The sequence below is a fragment of the Castanea sativa genome, chromosome 2 (assembly GCF_040712315.1).
Source record: "Castanea sativa cultivar Marrone di Chiusa Pesio chromosome 2, ASM4071231v1".
Lineage (NCBI taxonomy): Eukaryota > Viridiplantae > Streptophyta > Magnoliopsida > Fagales > Fagaceae > Castanea > Castanea sativa.
In genome coordinates, this window is record NC_134014.1 from 17,950,466 (window position 1) to 17,973,893 (window position 23,428).

At 39.2% G+C, this 23,428-nt stretch overlaps 4 protein-coding genes across 4 annotated transcripts; all 4 read left to right on the plus strand.

Annotated features, from left to right (window-relative positions):
- Positions 1 to 4,580: 4,580 nt before the first annotated feature.
- On the plus strand, positions 4,581 to 7,799 carry LOC142626520 (1-aminocyclopropane-1-carboxylate oxidase homolog 1-like). The gene is made up of 3 exons (XM_075800357.1): positions 4,581 to 5,110; positions 6,345 to 6,666; positions 7,423 to 7,799. Exons 1-3 carry the CDS (start codon positions 4,581 to 4,583, stop codon positions 7,678 to 7,680), a joined length of 1,110 nt encoding a protein of 369 aa, XP_075656472.1. The 3' UTR covers positions 7,681 to 7,799.
- Positions 7,800 to 9,392: 1,593 nt separating this feature from the next.
- Positions 9,393 to 11,648, plus strand: LOC142623667 (1-aminocyclopropane-1-carboxylate oxidase homolog 1-like). Its single transcript, XM_075797107.1, has 3 exons — positions 9,393 to 10,040; positions 10,446 to 10,767; positions 11,248 to 11,648. Exons 1-3 carry the CDS (start codon positions 9,505 to 9,507, stop codon positions 11,497 to 11,499), a joined length of 1,110 nt encoding a protein of 369 aa, XP_075653222.1. The 5' UTR covers positions 9,393 to 9,504; the 3' UTR covers positions 11,500 to 11,648.
- Positions 11,649 to 13,231: 1,583 nt separating this feature from the next.
- On the plus strand, positions 13,232 to 16,538 carry LOC142624978 (uncharacterized). Its single transcript, XM_075798695.1, has 2 exons — positions 13,232 to 13,342; positions 15,795 to 16,538. Exons 1-2 carry the CDS (start codon positions 13,232 to 13,234, stop codon positions 16,536 to 16,538), a joined length of 855 nt encoding a protein of 284 aa, XP_075654810.1.
- Positions 16,539 to 16,631: 93 nt separating this feature from the next.
- Positions 16,632 to 17,528, plus strand: LOC142624979 (uncharacterized). Its single transcript, XM_075798696.1, has one exon. The coding sequence runs from the start codon at positions 16,632 to 16,634 to the stop codon at positions 17,526 to 17,528; it is 897 nt and encodes a 298-aa protein (XP_075654811.1).
- The last annotated feature ends 5,900 nt before the right edge of the window (positions 17,529 to 23,428 follow it).

Sequence of the window (23,428 nt, forward strand, 5' to 3'; positions counted from 1 at the left end):
TGACAACTTTTTATTGTTGTTGTTGCTTCTATTTCTTCAGCTGTTCTCTCTCTACTTCCTCGTCCTCTTTTTTCCTCTTCTTTTTGATGTCGGCTGCAAGGATGATAGGGTCAGAAGGAGGAGGAGGTGGAGGAAGCTTCAGAGGAGGTTGAGCCCCAACAACACCCTTTTTGGTAACTTGCGTACCCCTTTTTGCAAGGATTTGTTCTAGGCTTGACATGTCTTTTTCCTCTTCCTCGAAACTATTATCTACTTGAGCAACTGTTAAATTTTCGATACTAGAGTTCCTGTTGGAGTCACTTTCTTCGTCCGAGAGGTTGACAACTTGGTCCTCTAGGGGTGTCTCTGCCTCCTCGAGTTAGAACTGGTCTATTTCCCCTTTGAGAGATAGTCGTGAAGATGTTGACTCTTCTCGGATGACTGTTGCTTGAGGACGTGTCGAAAGAGGGACTGCTTTTATTGGGCATGTGTACAATATGTCGAAAGGATCGTCCGGTAATTCGTGTAGTGCGAGAAAACCTGGTCTTAAAATGTCTATCCTTTTGCGTCTTTGGTCACCCGCGGTGATCGCGTTGCCAATATCTTGGAAGTCGTCTGATAGTGGGTCGTATCCCAATATGAGAGGGGCTGACCTCACCTACAGGTCTTCGCTCACAAATACCTCGGATCGTAAAATGCGATTGAGGTTCGCGACGCTGCAAAGGCTTAAACGAGGCTGTATGTGTTGTTTGTCTGCAAAAATATCTAAGGAAATAAGTATGGTTAAATAAGCAATAAAGGCCAAATAAAGAGGGAATAACGTACAATGTAATTAGACATGGTCAAGTTAAAAGAGCTAAGTCCCAAGTTAGGGAATCTAACTCATATGGAGTCACACCTAGGGTTCCTTCTTCGACTGGGCAATGAGGGCCGTCGTGCCACATTCCAGAAGCAATTAGGTAGTCGTCCTTCATACCTTTGTTGGATTTGGGAAGACAGGATATGAGCTTAACAATGCTAGATCTAGATTTGAGGTAATATCCTACGTTTTTAAGTCTATGACACTCGTATATATAAACGACGTCGTGCCATGTGAGGTTCAGACCCATTTGTTCATTTAGAGCGTCGACACAACCTAAGACTCTAAACACGTTGGGTGTGTACTGATTTGGGCATAACCTATGGTTATAGAGATATTCACTAGTTACATTTTTCATGGGAAGTGTCATATCACCCTCTAAAAATGCAATGATGGGAATGACAACTTCTCCTTCTCTCCTATCATCAGCTATGGCTTCCGGGGAGCAATATCTCAAACCTACGTCTTGAGGAATACGATATTTGGCCCAGAAACCCTCCATACCGGCATCAGTATTTATTAGACACTTGAATCTACCCATTTGGTGGGGGTAAGAATGGAGGTTTAGAGGGGGGAAGGATGTAATTAAATGGCCGAGGAAAATAGCCGAGGAGAAATGAGTTTAAAGGATTGAGAACTTATGAGAAAGTAGGTAGACGATTCTTCTCGAGCTTCTTGAGAGGAGAGAGAATGGAAAGATTTGAGATTTGATTGATTTCAGAAGTGATGGGTTGAATTTCGGTTCCCTAGGTATTTTGATGTATGGGAGGCGATGTTGAATGGGAGTCATCCCGCCTAAATTTGAGAAAGAACCTGAGCCGTTGGATGTACATCTCACCATTAGACGTGGGGGACAGAGCGTTGCTTACAGCAATTAATGCGCGCGTGACGGATTTCGAAGCGTCAGAAGCGGTTTAAAAGAAGCAAAATGATATTCTTACGGGTGATGATTTGAAAGGTATATGAAGGCGGTGGTGTATGGTCAAAACTTCCCTTTCCTTCCCAGATGGGGAGAAAAATGAAGTTTTGAGGGGCTATTGTGGGGGCAGAATGGTCAAAATACAATTTTGGACCTTAAGCCTAATTTGGAGGTATTAATTTGTCCAAGCAGAGTCTTGAGGTCCATAAGCAAGCTCTCGCTAGCAAGGTTGATGGGGTTGTCCGAGGAGGGGCATTTCCTTGGCCAAGTCAAGTGAAGATCATGTGACACGTCATGGTATTTGGAAGAGAATTCTAGAAGGTTTAAGGGGTGAAGATATGTTTCACGCAGTTATAGAGAGAGAGAGAACGATTGAGAAATATAAGGGAAAAAGCTGTTACCACCGCATTAAAAACTTTGTACCTACCCTTCTGGCCGCATTAATGGGGAAATGACATTTGAACAGTATAGATCAGCCTTACAGCTGTTGTTTGAAGACTTCTAGAGGGTGGATGATGAGACAAGTATTTGGATCATTGATTTGATCCATACGTGGAAGATGGAGGGAAGAAGGAGGATGATATAAAGGGAAAGGAGAGGCATTCTAAGGGAAAGAGGACAGAAGAAAAAGAAGAAGAAAGAAGGAAAGCACTGTACACATCATCTTCAATTTCAATATATTATTTGGAGAAGGAAAGGCAATATAAGTCATTTTCAGCTTACGTCCGAGAAGAGTTTCTGTTATTTTAACTATTTATTGTGTGGATAATGGCAATCTAGCCCACCATATTTGTTATCCAATATCCATAAAACCTAGATTTCTAGCCCACGCTCTACAAATTTGATTGTATAAGGTTTTTTGGGCCTGAACCCATCACACGGTTGGGTCTGGGTACAAATTGTGCACTTATAATATGCGTTGATTGCTAATAACAAATTATCTAAAAAATCCTTTTTAGACTTGATTAATTTATTACAAAACTAATACTTCTATCTTTTTTCTTCTCATTAGCAACTAGCATATGTATAAAACAAAAAAGATAAAAATTTTAATTCAGGGGTGGTCATGTGACCACCCTAATTAACACTTGGAGACGCCCTTGGGAAAATGTGAAATATGTTATGAGAGAATCATTACAGTTCTACTTACTCTAATTATTATCTCACACTCATCTTTACAAATATCTATAAGGGGTAATGCTATAATCATAAAATATTTTACAATAGTTTTACTTCTCATTTAAGTCTATTATTGATATTATTTTTTCACTTACCAATAACCATTAACCACATTAACATTTTGTAAAAAAATTTGTAGTTCTAATATTTTCCGTCAACAAATGCTTGCACTTTGATGTATGTACGATTTAAATGCAAAAAATGTGATGTATACATTTAAATAGTGGAAATCAAATGTGTCGGTAAGATGTGATGTGAAATTAGTTTTGTGAGAATCATTGATTCTCAAAAAAAAAAAAAAGTTTTGTGAGAATCATTACCCTATCATTTATGTCATTATTTATGTATCAAGTTATGATTCCCTTTGGAACTATTGTATTGGTCTACACAATTCACAGTGGTTTTTACTTTTAAACGCAAAAATATGATGTTCACATTTAAAACATGGAAAACGGATGTGTATGGTTAAATCAGCTCTGTTAGTATCACTACCCTTTTTCTCTTGTCCTTTTCACTTATGTCATTATTCACTTTTCAAATTATGATTACCTTTGGAACCATTCTGTTGGTTCACAAAACACATAGTGGTCCGTACTCCTTAGGCTCTCTCTTCCTTGATACATCCAAATTTCTACTCTATCCTCGAAATGCTAATCCTCGTAGCGAATTTCTATACTTCAGTTTGAAGGCCACTGAATCAGGATGCTTGCATAAGTAATTTCAAGGTATATAAGTGCATGTTTGACAAATTGACAGGGCCATTGTGTGATGGATCTGAATAAGATGCAACAGCCACGACCATTATTGCACCGGATATGTAATAGCATATTTGATGACCAAGATTGAAAGTTAAAAAATTACTTTTAATTTTAATTTTAATATTTAAATCAAAACTAAAATTAAAATTAAAATTTTTAATTTTTAACTTTCTTACCATTTTACCTTCTCAATTTTCTTCTTCTCACAATTGCATAATAGCAATTGCACCGAATCTCAATCCATCTGTGTAATGTATAAAAAGTAAATAGTTAGACAACTTGATAAAGTTAGTTGCCAATCTAGATATGGGATCTATTGCTTGTCAAATTTGTTAAATATACTTGACAATCCTAGGCGAATAGCATCAATTTGCAGCATGCCTAACATAAGATTAAAATATAAAAATATCATCACATGCCAAAATGGCCGAAATCGCTCCTATCAGAAACAATTAACTTCACCTGCCAATTACCATGTTTGATACTTCTTCAACATCCTTTTCGAAATGCCAATTACTTCCATTAATGGCTCATTTACCATGTTTGATAGTCTGTGCTTTTGGAGTCGCCTTACTTCCGATTCGATTCATATGCACCTAACCCCATATTAGGATTTTTTTTCTTGTGGTCAACCCAAAAAAAAAAAACCTCACCAGCCAGTTTAACCAAACTGTCATATCAAATTCACATGTCTTTGTTTTCCTTTTAAGGTTTGTCACTAGGTTGGGTCAGTTCACTTTCCAGTTCTGTTTCACTTATTGCTAAAAACAAAAACGGTTGAGCTGGATTGCTGATTGTTAATTTGAGAAGGTTCCCATCTTCTACTTTTTCTCTACTTATATAAAGAAGTGATTCATTTTGTCTTTCCAATTCACAGAGACAGAAAATGGAGGCCAATTATAAAAATGAGGCTGAAGTTGAATCTGTTTACAATCGGCAAAGTGAAGTAAAAGCTTTTGATGATTCAAGAGCTGGTGTCAAGGGACTCATTGATGCCGGGGTGTCAAAAATCCCACGTATGTTTATCAAACATGATCTAGATGATAATTCTGGTTGCAGTGACTCTCAGTTCAGAATCCCAATAATAGACCTCAATGGCATCGAAAAAGAGGCAAATATACGTGCTGAGGTTGTTGACAATGTCCGAAATGCATGTGAGAAGTGGGGTTTCTTTCAAGTGACTAATCATGGAATTCCTGCTAGTGTTTTGGACGAAATAATCAATGGCATTAGAAGATTTCATGAGCAGGATACTGAAGTGAAAAAAGAGTTCTATACGCGTGTCCTAAATAAAAAGGTGATATACAATTCCAATTTTGATCTGTTTACTGCAGCTGCAGCTAATTGGAGGGATACCTTTTCTTGTGTTCTAGCTCCTAGCCCTCCTGAGCCAGAGGAATTGCCTGCAATATGCAGGTATGTGTGGTAATACCGTAATACTACTATTAGAGAGTGCAGCTCTAATACGTGCATTAAGAAACAGTAATTAACTATTTGCCATGAGTCTTTTGTTTTGTTTTTTTTTTTTTTTTGGGAGGAGTTACTAAGATTAAACTAGCTATCTTCCCATAATGGTAATTGAGCTCTCCTGCGTGCCTTATGTCTGGACTCTTTGTTGCATTTTGCTCACCTCAAAGCTGGACCATATTAATACATTAGAAAATGTTTAGTCTTTAACCGTCTCAATAGGCGAAGGCTTACCTTCCTTTCTAACACTCTCCCACACCAACAAAGCTTAGCTTTTAACTCGCTCACAAATGAAAAGTTTATCTTCTATCTCTCTCTTGCACACATAAACGACTTAAGTTTTTAGGATAATTCAACTTTTGATAAGGCATATAGAGACCACTTATCATGTTTGGGATGGTCACTCTCTCTAGGCAATGTTGAATTTTGAGTATTGAATATTGGATTTCAGTACTAAATTTTGTAAAAATAACTATTAATTTTGATTGAGAGAGAAATGAAGAGTTTATGCACATTCCATGTGTTTAAAAGATTGAAATTTTTTACATTCTTGAGTCTTGAACCGCCGCAAATAAAGTAAAACATATTAAAAGAATGCATAAAATTTGAAAAGACAGATAAACAATGTATTTTATTGATTGATAAAAAGGATCTAAAGTTATTATAATTTTTTTTTTTTGAGATGAAAAGTTATTATTTTTGGACTAGGTGAGAGGACTAAGTTTTTATAATTATGAATTTTTCTACAGTATAAAACAATAGATATAATATAGTCTATTGTATCAAATACCTTTTTCTATTTGGGGCCTTGGTTCATTGCCTAATGGCCTAAGGGTTGAGACCTCACTTATATTTATTCTTTGACTTTTCTACATTTTTTTTTTTTTGTGGGATTTCACTCATGCGTGTATGTTCAACATGGTTAATAATTACAACATTTTTAGTTTTGAAATATGGTTTTTTTTTTGGGAGCAAAATCATAGTTTTGATATGTGGTTTAGTTCCTACTAGAGAACCTGTAAAATAATTTGAATGACAATTATGGCTATACATCACCTGCTATGTTAAAAAAAAAAATCTTTTTTTATTTTTTAAGCATTTCCACTATTGCATCAGATTCTGCTCCAAGATCCAGAATTACCCCAACTTTTAATATCAATAGATGTGCTTAATCAATTTGCAGGGACATTGTAGCTGAATATTCAAATCATATCATAAGATTGGGGTGTACTTTATTAGAATTAGTATCTGAGGCCCTTGGGCTCAATCCAAACCATCTGAGAGATATGGATTGTGCTGAGGGACTTCTCCTTCTGGGCCACTACTATCCACCATGCCCTGAACCAGAGTTAACATTGGGAGCGACCAAGCATACTGATAGTGACTTCCTCACAATACTCTTACAAGACCAACTGGGTGGCCTCCAAGTTCTTTATGAGAACCAATGGATTGATCTTCCCCCCAGACCTGGTCATTTAGTAGTTAACATTGGAGATCTTTTACAGGCAAGTCTGTTAACGTACATATCAAGCTTAACATATTAATTACTTCCTTTGTCTTGGTCCTGATTAATGCATTGCCTGTCAGGTAAAAATATACAAATTTCAACTCATTAATTTGAATCATAGAGAGAGAAAAAAATGACTGTTTAGATAAAGTGTAAATTATAAGATAAGAACTTTATGTAATATTTTTGAAAAGAGGACTTTATTTTGGGACATCTTAAAATTTATTTAAATAAAATAAATGATAGATGATTAACAATTTGGGAGTGAGTGGGTATTAAAAATACTTTTATTATTAATTTATTATTGGTTATTGGAGGCAAAGCCTCTGAATTCAAACTAGAATGCACATGAGTAGTTTTTTTCTAGAGTGCGGTGTTGGCTCTGCCAGCACTATCCAATTGCACTAGCTTAAACTATAAGGCATGGTGTATGTACTCATTTAAACATAATTTTAACAATAATCAGGTTTTTTTATTTATTTTTTATTTATTTATTTATGGGAACAATAATCCGGTTTAAATTTGTAACTTCTAAAAGATTCAATTTCTGACTTACTACTTACGTTTAAACTTTTTAGTCTTTAGCCACATAATTTTTACATAGAATTGTCTTTGAATTTGTGTTAGGCTGAGCCCAAATAAGGTGAATACATGAGAGGGTGTGAAAATTTTGGAGATTTTTTTTTGTGTCTGGCAGGACACTCTAATAAAATGTGCTTATATTCTCGTGTGTTCATGTGTTCTTCGGATGCAGCTTATCTCCAATGACAAGTTCAAAAGTGTTTATCACAGAGTGCTGGTGAAAAATGAGGGCCCAAGAATTTCTGTGGCATGTTTTTTTAGACCACAAGTTCAAATAGGAGATTCCTTGAAAGTTTATGGACCAATCAAAGAGTTGGTACCTGAAGATAGTTCTCCAATCTACAAGGAAACCTCTGTCAAAGACTACCTGCAACACTTCTATAATAAAGGGCTTGACGGGACCTCTGCACTATCACATTTCAAGTTGTGATGTTAGCCGTTGTATTCATGAAATAGGTGTCAATGCAAAACTCATGCTTATGCATTAGCCATGATGGCAATGTATGCCATGGCTATAGAAGGATTTTTCCTTAAGAAGCAGTATGGTTTTTTTTTTTTTTTTTTGAATTATCAAATACTGTCTCAATGAAGTTTTATATTTTAATAATGGTAAATTACCCATGATCTTTGTGTTTGAAATCACCACTAACTCTCTTGTCCCTATAAATTTCTAGAGTTTCTTTCAATTTCTCTCTCCAGGAATTTCCTAGAGACTTCGTTGCTTAAATAAATTTCAGCCACAACGTTGTAAAGTGTCTAGAACTAGAAGCTTGGTGAAAAATAATATTTTATAATTGTCAATATAAAGATGAAGCTAAGCCTTGTTCAGTAAAAAATTTCTAATAAAATTGTTTAAGTAATTTCTAATAAATTTGTTTAAGTGTTACAAAAATACGTTTAAGTTAAAAAATATTGTAAATATACGATTTTTTGGTTTTTATTAACTAAAAATGGTTGTTCAGTACCAAATGGCCCCTAATATAAATAGAAGTGATGGTGTCCGTGCTCTGTGACTTGCGTAGTGGGTGTCATAATTCATAAGCACCAAGTGTTGTAGAGTAAGTGTTGTAGAGTAAAGACTGAAGCGAAGTCAATAAGAATTGTCCTAGTGTCAGTAGGTGTCTTGACTCTAAAGAAGCGAGGTTTGTGCAAGTGTATTTGGCACTTTGTGCAGTGAAAGAAAGGTGCTGAGTGCGCTAGTGATAGAGCATTTTCATTAAAAATGTTAAATGCTACGAATTTTAAATTTTAACATTAAATTTATAAAAGGCACCAAAAAAACAAGCTGTAACAAATATGTAAAACATAAAAAAAAAAAAAAAACAATTATTAAAAAATATTATTATTTTAATGCTTGTGGTGGAAAATGTAATTTGTGCAGTTGTTTTTTATTATTATTTTAATGAGTAGTTTATATTATTTTAAATGAAATAGTAAAAAATAGAATATTTAATGTTGGATGTATTGTAAAATAAGTTGTTAAAATTGATAAAATAACTTTTTTAAATGCTAAATGATAAAATTGCTAAAAACTTTGATGGGAATACTATAAGTCAAAGCATTAATTTAAATAATGCAATTTTTAATAAAAGTGCTTTGGAGCTTCCATTAACTCAACAATATGCTGGTGTGAAATGTGTGGTTAGAAAGCAAAGTACATTATTTTGTTTGCAACAATGTCTATATAATTTGTTGCGGTGATATGAAAAAGGAAAAATTCTAATGGATGTTTTTAGAGTAATAGTTAATAATTTATTTTTAAAAAGTTTTTACAGATAAAGAAAAAAAAACAATTAATATTTTGATAACTTTTTTCATTTATGATAAAAGTGGTGTTAAAATTTTTCTAAAATAAATTATTAATTATTGTCCTAAGAGAATTCATTAGTACGATCCTATAAGAAAATCTTGTCTTCTTTTACCACAACTTGAGAGATCTTTTAAGGGATTGAGATTGGGTGTAATGCTTAGTGAGCTCATGAGTATTGCACCTATTGCAATTTCTTTAAATTATAAAAATTGATAGTTGCAAAGAGCAATCTTCAATCTCAATTATTGATAAAAAAAAAAAAAAAAGTGAAAAAAAAAAGTAAAAAGCAAATATATATATATATATATATATATATATATGTATATATATATTTTTTTTTTGAGAGCTAATAGGATGAATTGCATCCACCGGATCCTTATCGTCTTTTAAGAGTGTATCCCATCAAGGTCTTGTTGTACTGTAAGAATCTGGCAAAGAAATAAGATGGTGGCAAATAGTACAGATGAAAATCAGGCAGGGGACTCCAATTTCGACAGGAAAAGTGAGATACAAGCATTTGATGAATCAAAAACCGGAGTTAAGGGACTCCTGGACTCTGGAGTGACACAAATTCCCCGAATTTTCCACTGTGCACAATTGAGTCCTGATGAGAGGTCAGGAAGCGATTACAAGTTCAGTATTCCTGTTATAGACCTTGAAGGCATCCATAACAACTCCATTTTACGCACTAAAGTCATTGACAAAGTTCGAGATGCATGTGAAAAATGGGGGTTTTTTCAGGTAGTTAATCACGGAATACCTGTTAATGTTCTGGATGAGATGATTAATGGAATACAGAGGTTTCATGAGCAGGACACTGAGGAAAAGAAAGAGTTCTATTCGCGCGATTATGGAAAAAAAGTGCTCTATCTATCCAATTATGACCTGTACCAATCAGCAGCAGCTAACTGGAGGGATACATTTATTTGTTTTGCAGCACCTAATCCACCTGAACTGGAAGAACTGCCAGCAGTTTGTAGGTACGTGGTAAAACTAATCTTAGTATTTGATGCATCATTAAATAATGGAACCCCTTTGATATATAGGGAGATCCGGAAGTGGCACTGAGCCATGAGCTCTTGGCATATACAGTCCTATATTTAGCTTCACAACCCTGGCTTCCAATCCACAATATTTACATGTTATCACCCGGCTGAGACAATTGAGGCTAACTCTTAAACATTATTGATTAGGCTATGTATAATATGGTATTTTTTAAGTCATGCATCTACTAAGATCTACAGTCAAGGCAATTTTCTTTAGGCCAAAACACATTTTTAAGTTATGAACTACCATGTCATAGGTTTGCCTTTATCTTCTTCTAACTTCGATTTGACTTGTAATACTCCTATGGCTGTTTGTGCATCTATGATCTACCATGAAAGGCACATAGTAGATGAATACTCAAAGAGAGCAATAAACTTGGGGCTTAGTCTATTTGAGCTACTATCCGAGGCTCTTGGGCTAAACCCCAGCCACCTAAAAGACATGGATTGTGCTGAGGGGCTTCTCCTTCTAGGTAATTACTACCCGAAATGCCCTGAACCAGAACTGACTTTGGGCACTAGCGTCCACACTGATGGCAGCTTCATTACCATACTGTTACAAGACCATGTAGGTGGCCTCCAAGTTCTACATGAGAATCAATGGGTTAACGTTCCACCCGTTCATGGAGCTCTAGTCGTCAATGTTGGAGATCTTCTCCAGGCAAGTCTGTTTTATTTTGCTTTATTTATTTATTGTTATTAGTATCAAAATCAACTCATCATTGTCATTGTCATCATCATCATCACATTGTCATTTTTATATGGTTCCAGAGGCAAATGGGTATATTTACTTTCCATCTTAAGGAAATATAATAATATGATATAATCTAATTGTTTAATTGTACTGCAATATATATTTGATATTGTTAGTTTGCATCTGCAAGCTACAATGGATTTTGGGAATCATAGATTGTTCAATGTTTCTGGTATAGAGTGGTCAAGTCTTCTGCAAGAGATTGTAACATTGTATTAGATTCAGAAATCAAATTTGAAGTAGATTATATATGCATGCATCGATGATCAACATTAGTCCTGGTGAATACTCCTTTTGTCACATAACATATTTGAGGAATTTAACATGGCAAATACAAATGAAATGCACAAAATTGTTTTGTGGTCCTGATTTCTAGTATTTGGGCAGCTCATCACAAACGACAAGTTCATTAGCGTTAATCACAGAGTATTAGCAAAGCATGTCGGGCCAAGAATTTCTGTGGCTACATTTTTTAGACCCAATGTTCAGGCGAGCTCAAGAGTTTATGGACCAATCAAGGAGTTGTTATCAGAAGAAAATCTGCCATTGTACAGGGAGACTGATGCAAAAGAATATCTGGCGCGCTACTTCTCAAAAGGGGTTGACGGGATCTCTCCGTTACAACATTTCAGGTTGTGAAGTTGTCAGCAAAGATTTAGATTCAACTTTGTAGATGGCAGAACTAGTCATGGCTCAATTGTATGCGAATCTTTTGCTGTGTCTTCTTATAATGACTCTACCAGTCTACTATGCTTACTCAATAATACGGAAGAAATGTCAAATTTATATATCATGTATAAGTATAATGCATTATTACCAAAAAAAAAACTGCAAGTCTGATTAGTTACTGTATGACGTTTGAGAGTTATGTTTAGACCCCTACAACGAATTGTTACGAATTTTAACAAGTTAATTCAATTAGATACCAGATAGTTAACCAGTCAAGATTCAAGCTCCATGATATTCATTTGTAAAAGCATTCAAAGCAGTAAATAACATTCACACCCATGCAAATACGATAATACCTTTCCGCATTTTTTTGGGTTTTTGGGTACATTTGAAGTGAGGAGGGGAATTCAAACATTAAACATTTACGTTAAAAGAACAAAATTTAAGTACAATACTTTAAGTGTTGTTTCTTAGGTTCTCCACTTAAGATTGAGTCATGTGGTTACTTAACTAAAAAATACACTTTAATGCCATGAGGAAAAATTCACATGACAGAATCTTAAAAAGGGAACCTAAGGAACAGCATCTAAGTATTGTACCTAAATCTTACCCTACGATAAAAACACCCAAATATGTCATTGAGGTGCAGGTCGTTGGCACCCTTTTCTTCATTGGCGTTGCATTAAATATGTCTATTGCAACATATATTCTTTTTGGGGCTTTTATTGTGGCTTCCTAACTTGATACCTTGCTATATTAGTGATTGTTAAATAGCAATTTTTTAAATTAGAGATTGGCAAAACAAAATCATCCCAAAGCATAAGTGAGAAAAATATAATTAAAATTTATTTTAAGTATAAAATTTTGGTGTATAAGTTTACATGTGAACAAATAAACCGGCTAAGTGGGAAGTATCTATTCTTTATAAAAGAGTTCACTGAAGCTGTGTTTGTTCCGACTGTAAAATGAATATGAAAAATATTTTACACCATGGGGCGTGCTTGGATTGGCCAAAAAATTTAGTCAACCGGAAAATGATTTCCGTTGACTGTAAAATATCAACTCCTGAAATGTAAAATAGTTTACACTTCTATTTTACCTTTGAACCAATTACACCCATTTTCCTACGAGAGAGAGAGAGAGAGAGAGAGAGAGAGAGAGAGAGAGAGAGAGAGAGAGAGAGAGAGAGAGAGAGAGAGAGAGAGAGAGAGCTTGAACCTGAGACCTGAAGCCCGCCACTGCCTGAAGCATGTCATCACCCTCTAGATCGAACTCTTGTTGTCTCGATCTTGTCGCCACCCAAAGCCTGCCGCCGCTTGACTAATCTCGTCGTCTCGATCTCATCACCCATGATTGACCTCGTCTTCTCGATCTCATCGCCCATGACCGATCTCTCTCTTTCTCGATCTACCTCTCTCTTTCCCTCAGTTTTCAATCACTCTCTTCCTCCCTCTCAGTTTGACCAAGTTTAATGAATGGTTTTGTTTTGATTTTTGTTTCCTTAAGTATATATATTGAAATGTTTTAGTAAATTTAGTGATAAAATGTTTTAAAATGAAATATATTATGAGAATTACCATAAAAGATTGAGTTCGTTGGAACTAGATGAGTGAGGATCCCTTTGCAAGTGAATAAGTAGGTAAAGAAGTATTAGGACTCGACTGATGTTGTAATAGGATCCAATTTGGAAACAAGATAAGGCATGGCCAAATTATGGGCTGGCTTGTTGAGGCTAATGAGACTCTTGGAAGACAAGTTTGAAGAAGAATCTATCCAAGTTGATGCTGGCCTACTAAGTGTTGGGTATACACAAGTAAGTGAAGTCCTACATTAAATAATAACAAGAAAAGTAACTAGTTTGTATAGCATAATTGGGTCAAAACTACAGGTTTTCGCTTTTGGGTTAAGTGATGTTTCAATATAATATATAAGGTTCTATATGTGTATAGGTTAATTAGCAAACATGTGAACATAAACTTGTCTAGGTATAGATCATAGCTTCTATAGGTGTGGTTAGACAATGCTCAAGATGCTACAAGTCAATGTAAAAGAACAAGGAAGCCGTTGTTTTTTAAAGTAATCTATTTTTAGCCATTTTGATCAATCGAAGCTGTTGTTCAATCGATGGAAGTTCGCATTTGCAGAATTTGTTTTACAGCCCATTAAACATTTAGGGTTTTAGTCTTGCTTCACTAAGTATATATAGAAAATCCTAATACACGATTTTCAAGACTTGAAGAGCTACTATTTTGAGATCTAAGAGGCCCGATAATAAAAGCTCTTAAGGAAATGGAAACTTTCTTGACAACTCATGGTTTGGTTCTTTAGGATGCAAAAAAAATTTCCATGTCTTTTACTCAATTACGTTACTCTCACATTAGGAGAGAATGTAATATAGTCACTCACAATCTAGTTGATATGTTAGGAATGTTTCAGGTTATGTTGTGTGGATGGAGAATGCTCCACCACATATTTACAATGTAGTTTAGGTGGATTCCCGCCAATTTTGATTAATAATAATTCAGTCTTGTTCCTTGAAAAAAAAAACAAAAAACAAAAAACAAAAAAACAAAACAAAACAAAACATACAAACAAACAAACGATAACAGGGTGACTTGTGCATACTATTGAATTCCAACTCTAACTTAAAGATGTTTTCCAATTTTGACTGGGAAAGAAAGCTATTTAGTAAAACTGTAAAAACAGGTGGCAAATTTTGTTAAAAAGCTTTAGGTGTGTCAGGCTCTACCAGGAAAATGTCTTGAGAGGCTTAAAGCTATTTTAGCAGTAATTTTCGTATGTGGAATTAAAATTTTATAAAAAAATCTTTTAAGGATCCCTTAAGATTTAGAACTTTTAGAAGAAAACTCTACACTTTGATGTTCATATTTATAAATCCAGAATTATAAATTACTAACTTTTGAATTAAAGCTTTATATTGCAAAAGTTTTGATATTCTACTTCCTACCAAAATGCCTGATGAGGGTGATTTTATAATTAGCTCCCAACACCTTAAGAAGGCAACGGGAGTAACGAGCACGTCAGCTATGGTCATTGAACCACCTTCTTTCGGCATCCGCGACTCTGCTTCACATTTGACGGCATTAGGCTGAAGGGCGCAAGCTGACGAGATTAAGCTGATGACTCTTAGCTGACGACCTTTCTGGGAACAGCTCTGTAAGCTGACGACCTTAGGAAGGAAAAGTTGATGGAGGGAAAAGCTGAAGGGGATAAGCAAACCTTTGTCCACAACCTTGCTTGCCCCCCACGTGTACATTTTTAAGGAAAGTTCTTGTGCTACACGTTTGACCCTAATTAAGAAGATTCCTATAAGGAAAAGAACTCTAGGTGATACGTAAAGTCCCCGAATTACTCTCCTAGAAGGAAAATACTTCATAACCAAGGCGCTTATTTCGACCCTACACTACTATAAATACCCCAAAGCCCTTATAAACCAAGGTACACATAATTTACTTTAGCTCTAACACTTTAGGGTTGCGAATAAGAAAGAAGCTCTAACTTGACCTTCGGAGGGTTTTTGGCTGGCACCACATCGGTGCCCTTTGTTTGGTCTTGTCTTTTGTTGTGCAGGTGTTGTTTCGAGTTAAGTGAGGGCCACGCGACAACTGGTGGATCTTTCTTCATTATCAGTTGGCGCTGTCTGTGGGAATTAAACATCAGCACTCGAAAGTAATCAACCTTTGCTCTACCCCTAAGACAAAAGTTGCATGGTGCTCACTCGATCGATGGCAACAACCAACAATCAAGGCGATGAACCGCACACCACAGTCTTGGAGAGGCAAGTCTAAACACTTGCAGTGGTAGTTGAGCGCTTGACCAAATAGAATCATGATCTGGAGGAGCAACTGCGGCAAAGGAATACACACCCTAGCACACTAGAGGAAAACCAGGAAGGTGCAAGCGCGGATGGGAGGAACCCAGAAGGGCTTGAGGGTACCAACGCTCTGAGTAGACAGGAGCGGCAGGACACTAACCGGCCATCCATCTCGGATGCCCTACCACCTCACATAGCAGTTGAGATGTAGAAGATGAGGGAACGGATGGATGTGATGATGAACGCCCTCAGAGGTCGAATCTCCAGCGACTTGGATGACCTAGTTTAGAGAATTGATTCGCCTTTCACAGCGCTCGTAAGTTCATGCCCCCTTCCCCCAAAATTTCGCATGCCTCAAGTGGAGAATTACGACGGATCCAAGGACCCATTGGATCACTTGGAATCTTTCAAGACCCTAATGCATTTTCAGGGTGTACCAGATCAGATTATGTGTAGGGCTTTTCCCACCACATTGAAAGGACCTGTGAGGGATTGGTACAGTAGGCTAACGCCTAATTCCATCGGCACTTTCAAGGAATTAGGTGCACAATTCGTATCACATTTTATCAGGAGTCACCGGCATAAGAAGTTTACCGCGTTTTTGATGAACATTAGACAACGAGAAGACGAGACTCTAAGATCATACATACCTCGCTTCAACAAGGAAGTCCTCTCAATAGACGAGGCGGATGACAAGATACTTGTAGCAGCATTCACAAATGGGCTGCGGAAGGGTAAGTTCCTGTTTTCTCTGTATAAGAACAACCCGAAGACTATGTCCGAAGTGTTTTACAGGGCAACCAAGTACATGAACGCGGAAGTTGGGTTACTGGCCAGAGAAGAAAAGCCTAGAAAAAGAGGAAGACAGGAAGACGCACGCTCGGATAGAGGGCAAAAGAAGGCTAGAACTGAAGAACGACAGGATGATCGACGCCTTAGACCACCCGCGGGGAGATTCACAAGCTTCACTCCCCTAACCGCTTCTATCGACCAGGTACTAATGCAGATTAAAGATGAAGGAGCCTCGACTTTTCCAGGCAAGCTGAAGGGAGATCCCAACAAGAGGCCAAGGGACAAATACTGCCGTTTTCATCAAGATCATGGCCATGACACCGCTGATTGCTACGACTTGAAGCCGCAAATAAAAGCTTTTATTAGACGAGAAAGGCTGTAGAGGTTCGTTAGCAAGGAGAGGACAGTCCTGCCACAAAATCAAGCTCCTCGACGAGATAACGATCGCCCCAGGCAACCCCTAGGAGATATAAGGATGATTGTAGGAGGCACCACGACCGCTGGGTCATCGAAGAAAGCCCGAAAGACATACCTCATAATGGTTCAGAACATCCAGATGACGGGTTCTGTGCCCAAAATGTCGCGGATTAACAATCCCTCCATTGGATTCTCAGAAGAAGATGCACAGCGTCTTCACCATCCCCATGATAACGCACTCGTTGTCACCATACAAGCAGGAGACTACAACATGCACCGAGTCTTCGTCGACAACGACAGTTCAGCAGACATCCTCTACTACCCTGCTTTCCAACAAATGAGGATTGAAAGGGAGCGACTAGTTCCGACTAACGCCCCGCTCATCAGGTTTGGAGGAACGAGGGTATTTCCACTTGGCGTCGTTACTTTGGCAATAACCATTGGAGACTACCCACAGCAGATCACCAGGAATGTAGCATTCCTCGTAGTCGACTGCTCGTCAGCCTATAACGCCATCATAGGACATCCAACCCTCAACTTGTGGAAGGCTGTAACCTCAACCTACCATTTGATGATAAAATTCGCTACTGATTATGGAGTAGGAGAGTTGAGAAGAGATCAAGTAGCCGCATGCGACTGTTACGTAGCCATGATAGAGATGGATGACCACCTTCAGGCCATGAACATAGAAGAACGTTGGCCAGCAATAGAGCCCATTGAGAGGCTCGAAGACGTACCTCTTGATGAATCCCAACCGGAGCGGACGACCAAAATCAACACCCTTGCAGACCTGACGGTGCGTCAAGAACTCACGATCTTCCTAAAAGAAAATTGGGACGTGTTCGCATGGAGCCATGAAGACATGCCAAGAATTGACCCGTCAGTCATGGTACACAGGTTGAATGTGTCGCCATCTTTCCCGCCCGTCCGACAAAAGAAAATAATCTTCGCCTAAGAGAGAGATCGGGCGGTAGCAGAAGAAGTCCGCAAGTTACAAGAGGTGGGATTCATCAGGGAAGTTTACTACCCTGATTGGTTGGCAAACGTCGTGATGGTAAAAAAGAACAACGAAAAATGGAGGATGTGTGTCGACTTCACGGACCTAAACAAAGCATGCCCCAAAGATAGCTACCCCCTCCCGCAGGTCGACATCCTGGTGGACTTTACGGCCCAACATCAACTGCTGAGCTTTATGGATGCGTTTTTCGGATACAACCAAATCCGAATGGACGAAGCTAATCAGGAGAAGACTTCGTTTGTAACAAGCCAAGACCTTTTTTGTTACAAAGTCATGCCCTTTGGCTTGAAAAACGCTGGCGCAACCTATCAAAGGCTCATGAACAAGATGTTTGCACGACAGATTGGAAGAAACGTCCAAGTATATGTAGGTGATATGCTAGTGAAAAGTCGAAGGGAAGAAGATCATTTGGGAGATCTTAAAGAAACCTTCGATACTCTTCACTCCTACAACATGAAGCTTAACCCAGGCAAGTGTGCCTTCGGAGTGACGGCAAGAAAGTTCTTAGGGTACATGGTGTCCCAAAGAGGTATTGAGGCTAACCCGGACAAGATCCGGGCCATAATGGAGATGGCGCCTCCTAAAAATATAAAGGAAGTACAAAGCCTTAATGGCAAGGTCACCGTGCTTAATAGATTCATGTCATGGGCAACGGTAAAATGTCTACCATTCTTCCACACACTGAAGAAATCTTTTGAATGGACGGCCGAATGTCAAGGAGTGTTCAAAGACCTGAAGACCTACCTCTTTTCACCACCGCTACTAAGTCCCTCACAGCCAGGAGAAGAACTTTTCCTCTATCTGGCTGTCTCCTCAGCCGCCGTCAGTGCGGCCTTAGTCAGAGAAGACGACAGGGTGCAAAGGCCTGTATACTACTTCAGCAAGGTGCTGCATGGTGCAGAAGAAAGGTATCCTCCCATGGAAAAACTTGCCTTCGCTCTAGTCACGGCGGCCCGTAAACTCAAGCCATACTTCCAAGCCCATACGATAGTCGTCCTAACTGACAAACCTTTACAGCGAGCAATGGGCAGCCCTGAAGCTGCTGGACAAATGGCATTATGGTCAATAGAGTTAAGCGAGTTTGACATACAGTATCGCCCTCGCACCACCATCAAGGGACAAGCGGTCGCCGACTTCATTGCAGAGTTCACCAGTGCAGAAGGTGAGGGGGCAGAAAATCCCCAATGGAGCATATTCACGGATGGGTCATCCAACAAGAAGGCTGGTGGAGCAAGAATTGTACTCAAATCTCCAAAAGGCGATGAGATCGAATGTATGATCCGTCTCGATTTCCCTACGACTAATAATGAAGTCGAGTACGAACCCTGATAGCGGGTTTAGACCTCGCCAAAGCTGTAGGGGCCGCAAACATGATTGTTCACTGCAATTCCTAGGTCGTCACAAGCCAAGTGAACGGCGAATTTGAGTGTAAAGGCGAAAAGATGAAAAAGTATTGGGAGCAAGCGAAAAGGAGAGTGGATGAGCTGCAGGCCAAGATAGTCCAAATCCCAAGAGGAGAAAACGAGCAAGCCGACCGTCTTACCAAAACTGCGTCAGCAGAGTATATGATCGCCCTCAACAAGGTACTTTCTTTTATGCAACCTTCACCACTGATAGATGTCGTTAACATACAGGAGATAGGTTCCGAAAACAATTGGACCACCCCCTTAATCACTTACTTAAAAGACGGCATGTTGCCTGACAAGAAGGAGGCAGCGAGGAAGCTGAAGGTCTAGTCGGCGCTGTTCGTCTTAATAAAGAACGTCCTGTACAAAAGGGGATTCTCCCGACCATACTTAAGATGCTTAAGTCTTGAAGAAGCGGATTATGTTATGAAGGAAGTACACGAAGGGATCTGTGGCAACCACTCAGGGTTGCGATCATTAGTGCATAAGCTGATCCGGGCAGGATACTACTGGTTGTCCATGCAGAAGGATGTCGAGACATATATGAAGGCTTGCGACAAATGTCAAAGGTTCAGCAACATAATTAAGCAACCAACAGAAGAGCTGACTCCAATCACAGCTCCATGGCCGTTCGCCCAATGGGGCCTAGACATCATGGGCCCTTTCCCTACAGCAATAAGGCAGCTGAAGTTCCTAATAGTCAGTATAGACTATTTCACCAAATGGGTGGAACCTAAAGCGTTGGACACCATCACTAAGAAGAATGTGCGAAGCTTTGTTTGGAAAAACATAATTTGTAGATACGGAATCCCTAGGGTCTTAGTCTCGGACAATGGTAAGCAATTTGATAATGACGCCTTTAGAGACTTTTGTTTGTAGTTAGGAATTTAAAACCACTACTCCTCTCCGGCTCATCCTCAAGCCAACGGACAGGTTGAGGTCACGAACCAATCCTTACTTCAAATCATCAAGACTCGGCTCGAGGGGGCAAAAGGCATATGGCCAAAAGAGTTGCCAAGCATTCTATGGGCGTACAGGACGACGGCCAGAACCCCCACAGGAGAAACTCCGTTTCGACTAACGTACGAGAGCGATGCAGTTATCCTAGCTGAGGTTGGGCTCACGAGCTATAGAGTGGACAATCACGACGAAGGGAGGAATAACGAGGCCATATGTCTACAACTTGATCTGATTGACGAGGTCAGAGCAACAGCTGAACAGAGACTCGCACGATATCAAGACCTCATGGCCAAACACTACAACTCCCGAGTCAAACACTGAGACTTCAAAGTCGAAGACCTTGTCTTAAGGAAAGTGATGGGCGCCGCCAGAGATCCTGCGCAAGGAAAGCTTGACCCAAACTGGGAAGGACCCTACAAGATAACATCATGGCTAAGGAAGGGAACCTACCACTTAGAGACACTTGACGGGCAGAAACTACACCACCCATGGAACGCCGAGCACCTCAGAAAGTACTACCAGTAGAAGATAGCACAAAGAACACCACTCCTCATTTCCAGTTTATCCAATATATTTCTTTTAATCATTTATCTTAGTTTATTTTTTGCCTACAATACATTTTAAGCCCAAGGGGCTGAAGGTTTATTCTTTTTGAAACAATTATTCTACTTATGCATTCATCATAATAAGAGGATTTTATTCAGAAACAATTGATGGATTTGTTATATTAGCCAGTCTTCAAGGAGACAGCATTGTTAAGACCACAAAGTGGACGACCTTGTGGTTAAGTCCACAAAGTAGACGAATCTGCTACTAAGACCACAAAGTGGACAACCTTATGGTTAAGTCCACAAAGTGGACGAGTCTACTATTAAATCCACAAAATGGACGACCTTATGATTAAGACCAAAAAGTAGACGACCTTCTTAAGTCCATAAAGTGGACAGGTTTAGTATAACATCCACTAAGTGGCCAACCGTTACAAAACCTATAAAATGAATGAATAGTCAACTAAGAGAAAGCTGATGTTGTTTCCCATAATACTGACGGGTAGATAAAAACGGCTTGACATAGGTTTTAACTGAGAAAGCAGACGACGTCACCTATAAGGCTGACAGGTAGATATAAACGGCTTAACATAAGTTTCAGCCGAGAAAGCAAACGTCGTCACCCACAAGGCTGGCGGGTAAATAAAACGGCCCCATAAGTCTGACAGGCAGATAAAATGGCTTGGAGTTTCAGCTAAAAGAAAAAAAACTGACGCCGTTACCCATAAGACTGACGGGTATATGGAAACGACTTAAAATAAGTCACTTATTAATCAGTTAAAAGAAAGCTAGCACTGTTGCCCTTAAAGCCAACAGGTATAGAGCAACCTAAAGTATGTTCAGCTGAGAAAATTGACACCGTCACATGTAAAGCCAACAGGCACATAAAACTGACTTCGTTATTATTAAGCTGACGAGTTCATCATAAACAACAGATTTTTGTAGAAAAGAGAAATATGCCTAAAAAATATATCAACACATTGAAATTAACATAAATAAAGTAATGTCTTTTCAAAAGCCCAAAGCAATAGGCGTCAAACATTGAAATTTGTTTATATTTTACAAAAAGAGAAGTGCCAAAGTTCACAAAGCGAGGGGATCTTGAGACTTTCCGTCACCTTTGGCAATAGAAGGCTGGGAGCCAAGAGTAGAAGGGTTGACGGCGTTCTGATCGTCACCATGAGGATTTACTGACGGAGTCGAAGTAATGGGCTTGTCCACGACTGGCTGAGCAAGAACAATGCTATCATTCCTTTGGTTTACCTCTAGCTCATTTGCATCGTCACCTTCCTTATTGACGGTGTCGCCTGCAGGAGTTGACGGAGTGGGCTCGTCCATGGTAATCTTGGATAAATCCAAATCAGGATAAACGGACTTAACTTGTTTCAAGCAATCCTCAAACCCGTCACCATAATAGGCAGCACAAGCGTCTATATAGGATTTCGAGTCTTTAAACTCCGTCACAGTGTCGCTCCTAGCCGTTTCCACCTGAATTAGGATGGACTTCAACTCTTTTTCTGCCGTCAGCTTGGCTTCTTCTTCTAGCTTCCGCTGACGGCTTTCCTCTGCCAACTTCTCCTTTAGATCCTTCAACTCTGTACCAAGGACACGGTTCTCATCCTTATACTGCGCTTGTCCGTCGGCTAAGTACTTGATACGCTTATGTAGACGGGTAATCACCCCCTCCTTGACAACACACCTCTCGAACAAAGCCTTCATACGAACCATAGCTTGCATCGCCAAAAAAAAAAAAAAAAAAAAAAAAAACGACGACGTCAGATCATTAGAATTGGTCAGGCACCAAAGTAAGAGAAAGGCATACCTAAGTAAGATTAAACAGGCCTGATGCCCCTATCTCGTCCGTCGCCTGCTCGGCATAAGGGTCCATCTCCTCGTCCTTTAGAATGGACTTCGTCACCTCCACGGCATAGTCTTTGTGGGTTAGAAGGCGACGAACGGGTCCCTGGCTAACGGGGCCTGATGATGTCATCAGCCCTTTGCCTGCCCCATGGATGGACTTGGGAGGTGACGACTTCTTTGAAGATTTATCTCCAGGAGTTATGGCAACCTTCTTCCCAGAACGCTCATCCTTGCCGTCAGCTTTCCTCTTGGCTCTTGCCTTCCGACGGACTTCAGGACAGACGATGATGTCGCCTCCCCTTTAGCCTTCTCCTGTTCTTTCTTTTTGGCAGCAGCGACAGGCCGTATTCTTTGTCTGGCTAACTCCATTTCTGCAAAAGATAGAAAGGGTTAGAAAAGAAACAACATTAGGGTGCAGACGGAAGAAATTGAAAAATACTTACGTCGACGAGAGTAAGCGCTTAGCTTGCAAGCCTCCTCCGTCGGCTCCGGACCACCACAATACAAATGTAAAGTGTCTACCATGATTAGGTCCTGACACTTCTACTCGTCCAAGGGGATAGCCGTCACCCGATGGATGAAATCCTCTTGTTCCGCGGTAATGCGTGGACGGGTGTTAGCTGGAAAGAAAAGGAGACAGGGTCAACTTGAGTTCCTGACGTATGCCCAGGTGTTGTCAAAAAAACCATGAGGCATTGACTCCCACTCCTCCTGACGGCATATCCGATTCATCCCCTCTACAAAGAAATATCTGCCCTTCCACTTTCTATTGGAATCAGACATGTCTGATACCAACTTTAACTCTTTCTCCCTTACTGCGAAATGATATACCCCCTTTGACGAGGAGATATGCTAAGGGCGGTAGAACCAAAAGAACTCATCTAGGGTTAACTGACAGTTCCCACCACTTAGACGACCCCACAGGATCTCGGCACCAATGAATGTTCGCCAGGCGTTAAGGGCAATCTGGCTGACGGATATCCCCAGAAAGTTAGCCAGCTGACGATGTAATGCCGTCAGTGGTAATCTTAATTCGGCAACGAACATGGCATCATACATGCCA

Excerpts from the sequence above, each read along its gene's own strand:
- LOC142626520 (XM_075800357.1), top strand. The coding sequence starts at position 4,581 with ATGGAGGCCAATTATAAAAATGAGGCTGAAGTTGAATCTGTTTACAAT. Across the intron at positions 5,111-6,344 it reads GAATTGCCTGCAATATGCAG|GGACATTGTAGCTGAATATT; the intron begins GTATGTGTGGTA and ends ATCAATTTGCAG. Across the intron at positions 6,667-7,422 it reads ACATTGGAGATCTTTTACAG|CTTATCTCCAATGACAAGTT; the intron begins GCAAGTCTGTTA and ends CTTCGGATGCAG.
- LOC142623667 (XM_075797107.1), top strand. The coding sequence starts at position 9,505 with ATGGTGGCAAATAGTACAGATGAAAATCAGGCAGGGGACTCCAATTTC. Across the intron at positions 10,041-10,445 it reads GAACTGCCAGCAGTTTGTAG|GCACATAGTAGATGAATACT; the intron begins GTACGTGGTAAA and ends CTACCATGAAAG. Across the intron at positions 10,768-11,247 it reads ATGTTGGAGATCTTCTCCAG|CTCATCACAAACGACAAGTT; the intron begins GCAAGTCTGTTT and ends GTATTTGGGCAG.
- LOC142624978 (XM_075798695.1), top strand. The coding sequence starts at position 13,232 with ATGGCCAAATTATGGGCTGGCTTGTTGAGGCTAATGAGACTCTTGGAA. Across the intron at positions 13,343-15,794 it reads TAAGTGTTGGGTATACACAA|GGTGTACCAGATCAGATTAT; the intron begins GTAAGTGAAGTC and ends ATGCATTTTCAG.
- LOC142624979 (XM_075798696.1), top strand. The coding sequence starts at position 16,632 with ATGATTGTAGGAGGCACCACGACCGCTGGGTCATCGAAGAAAGCCCGA.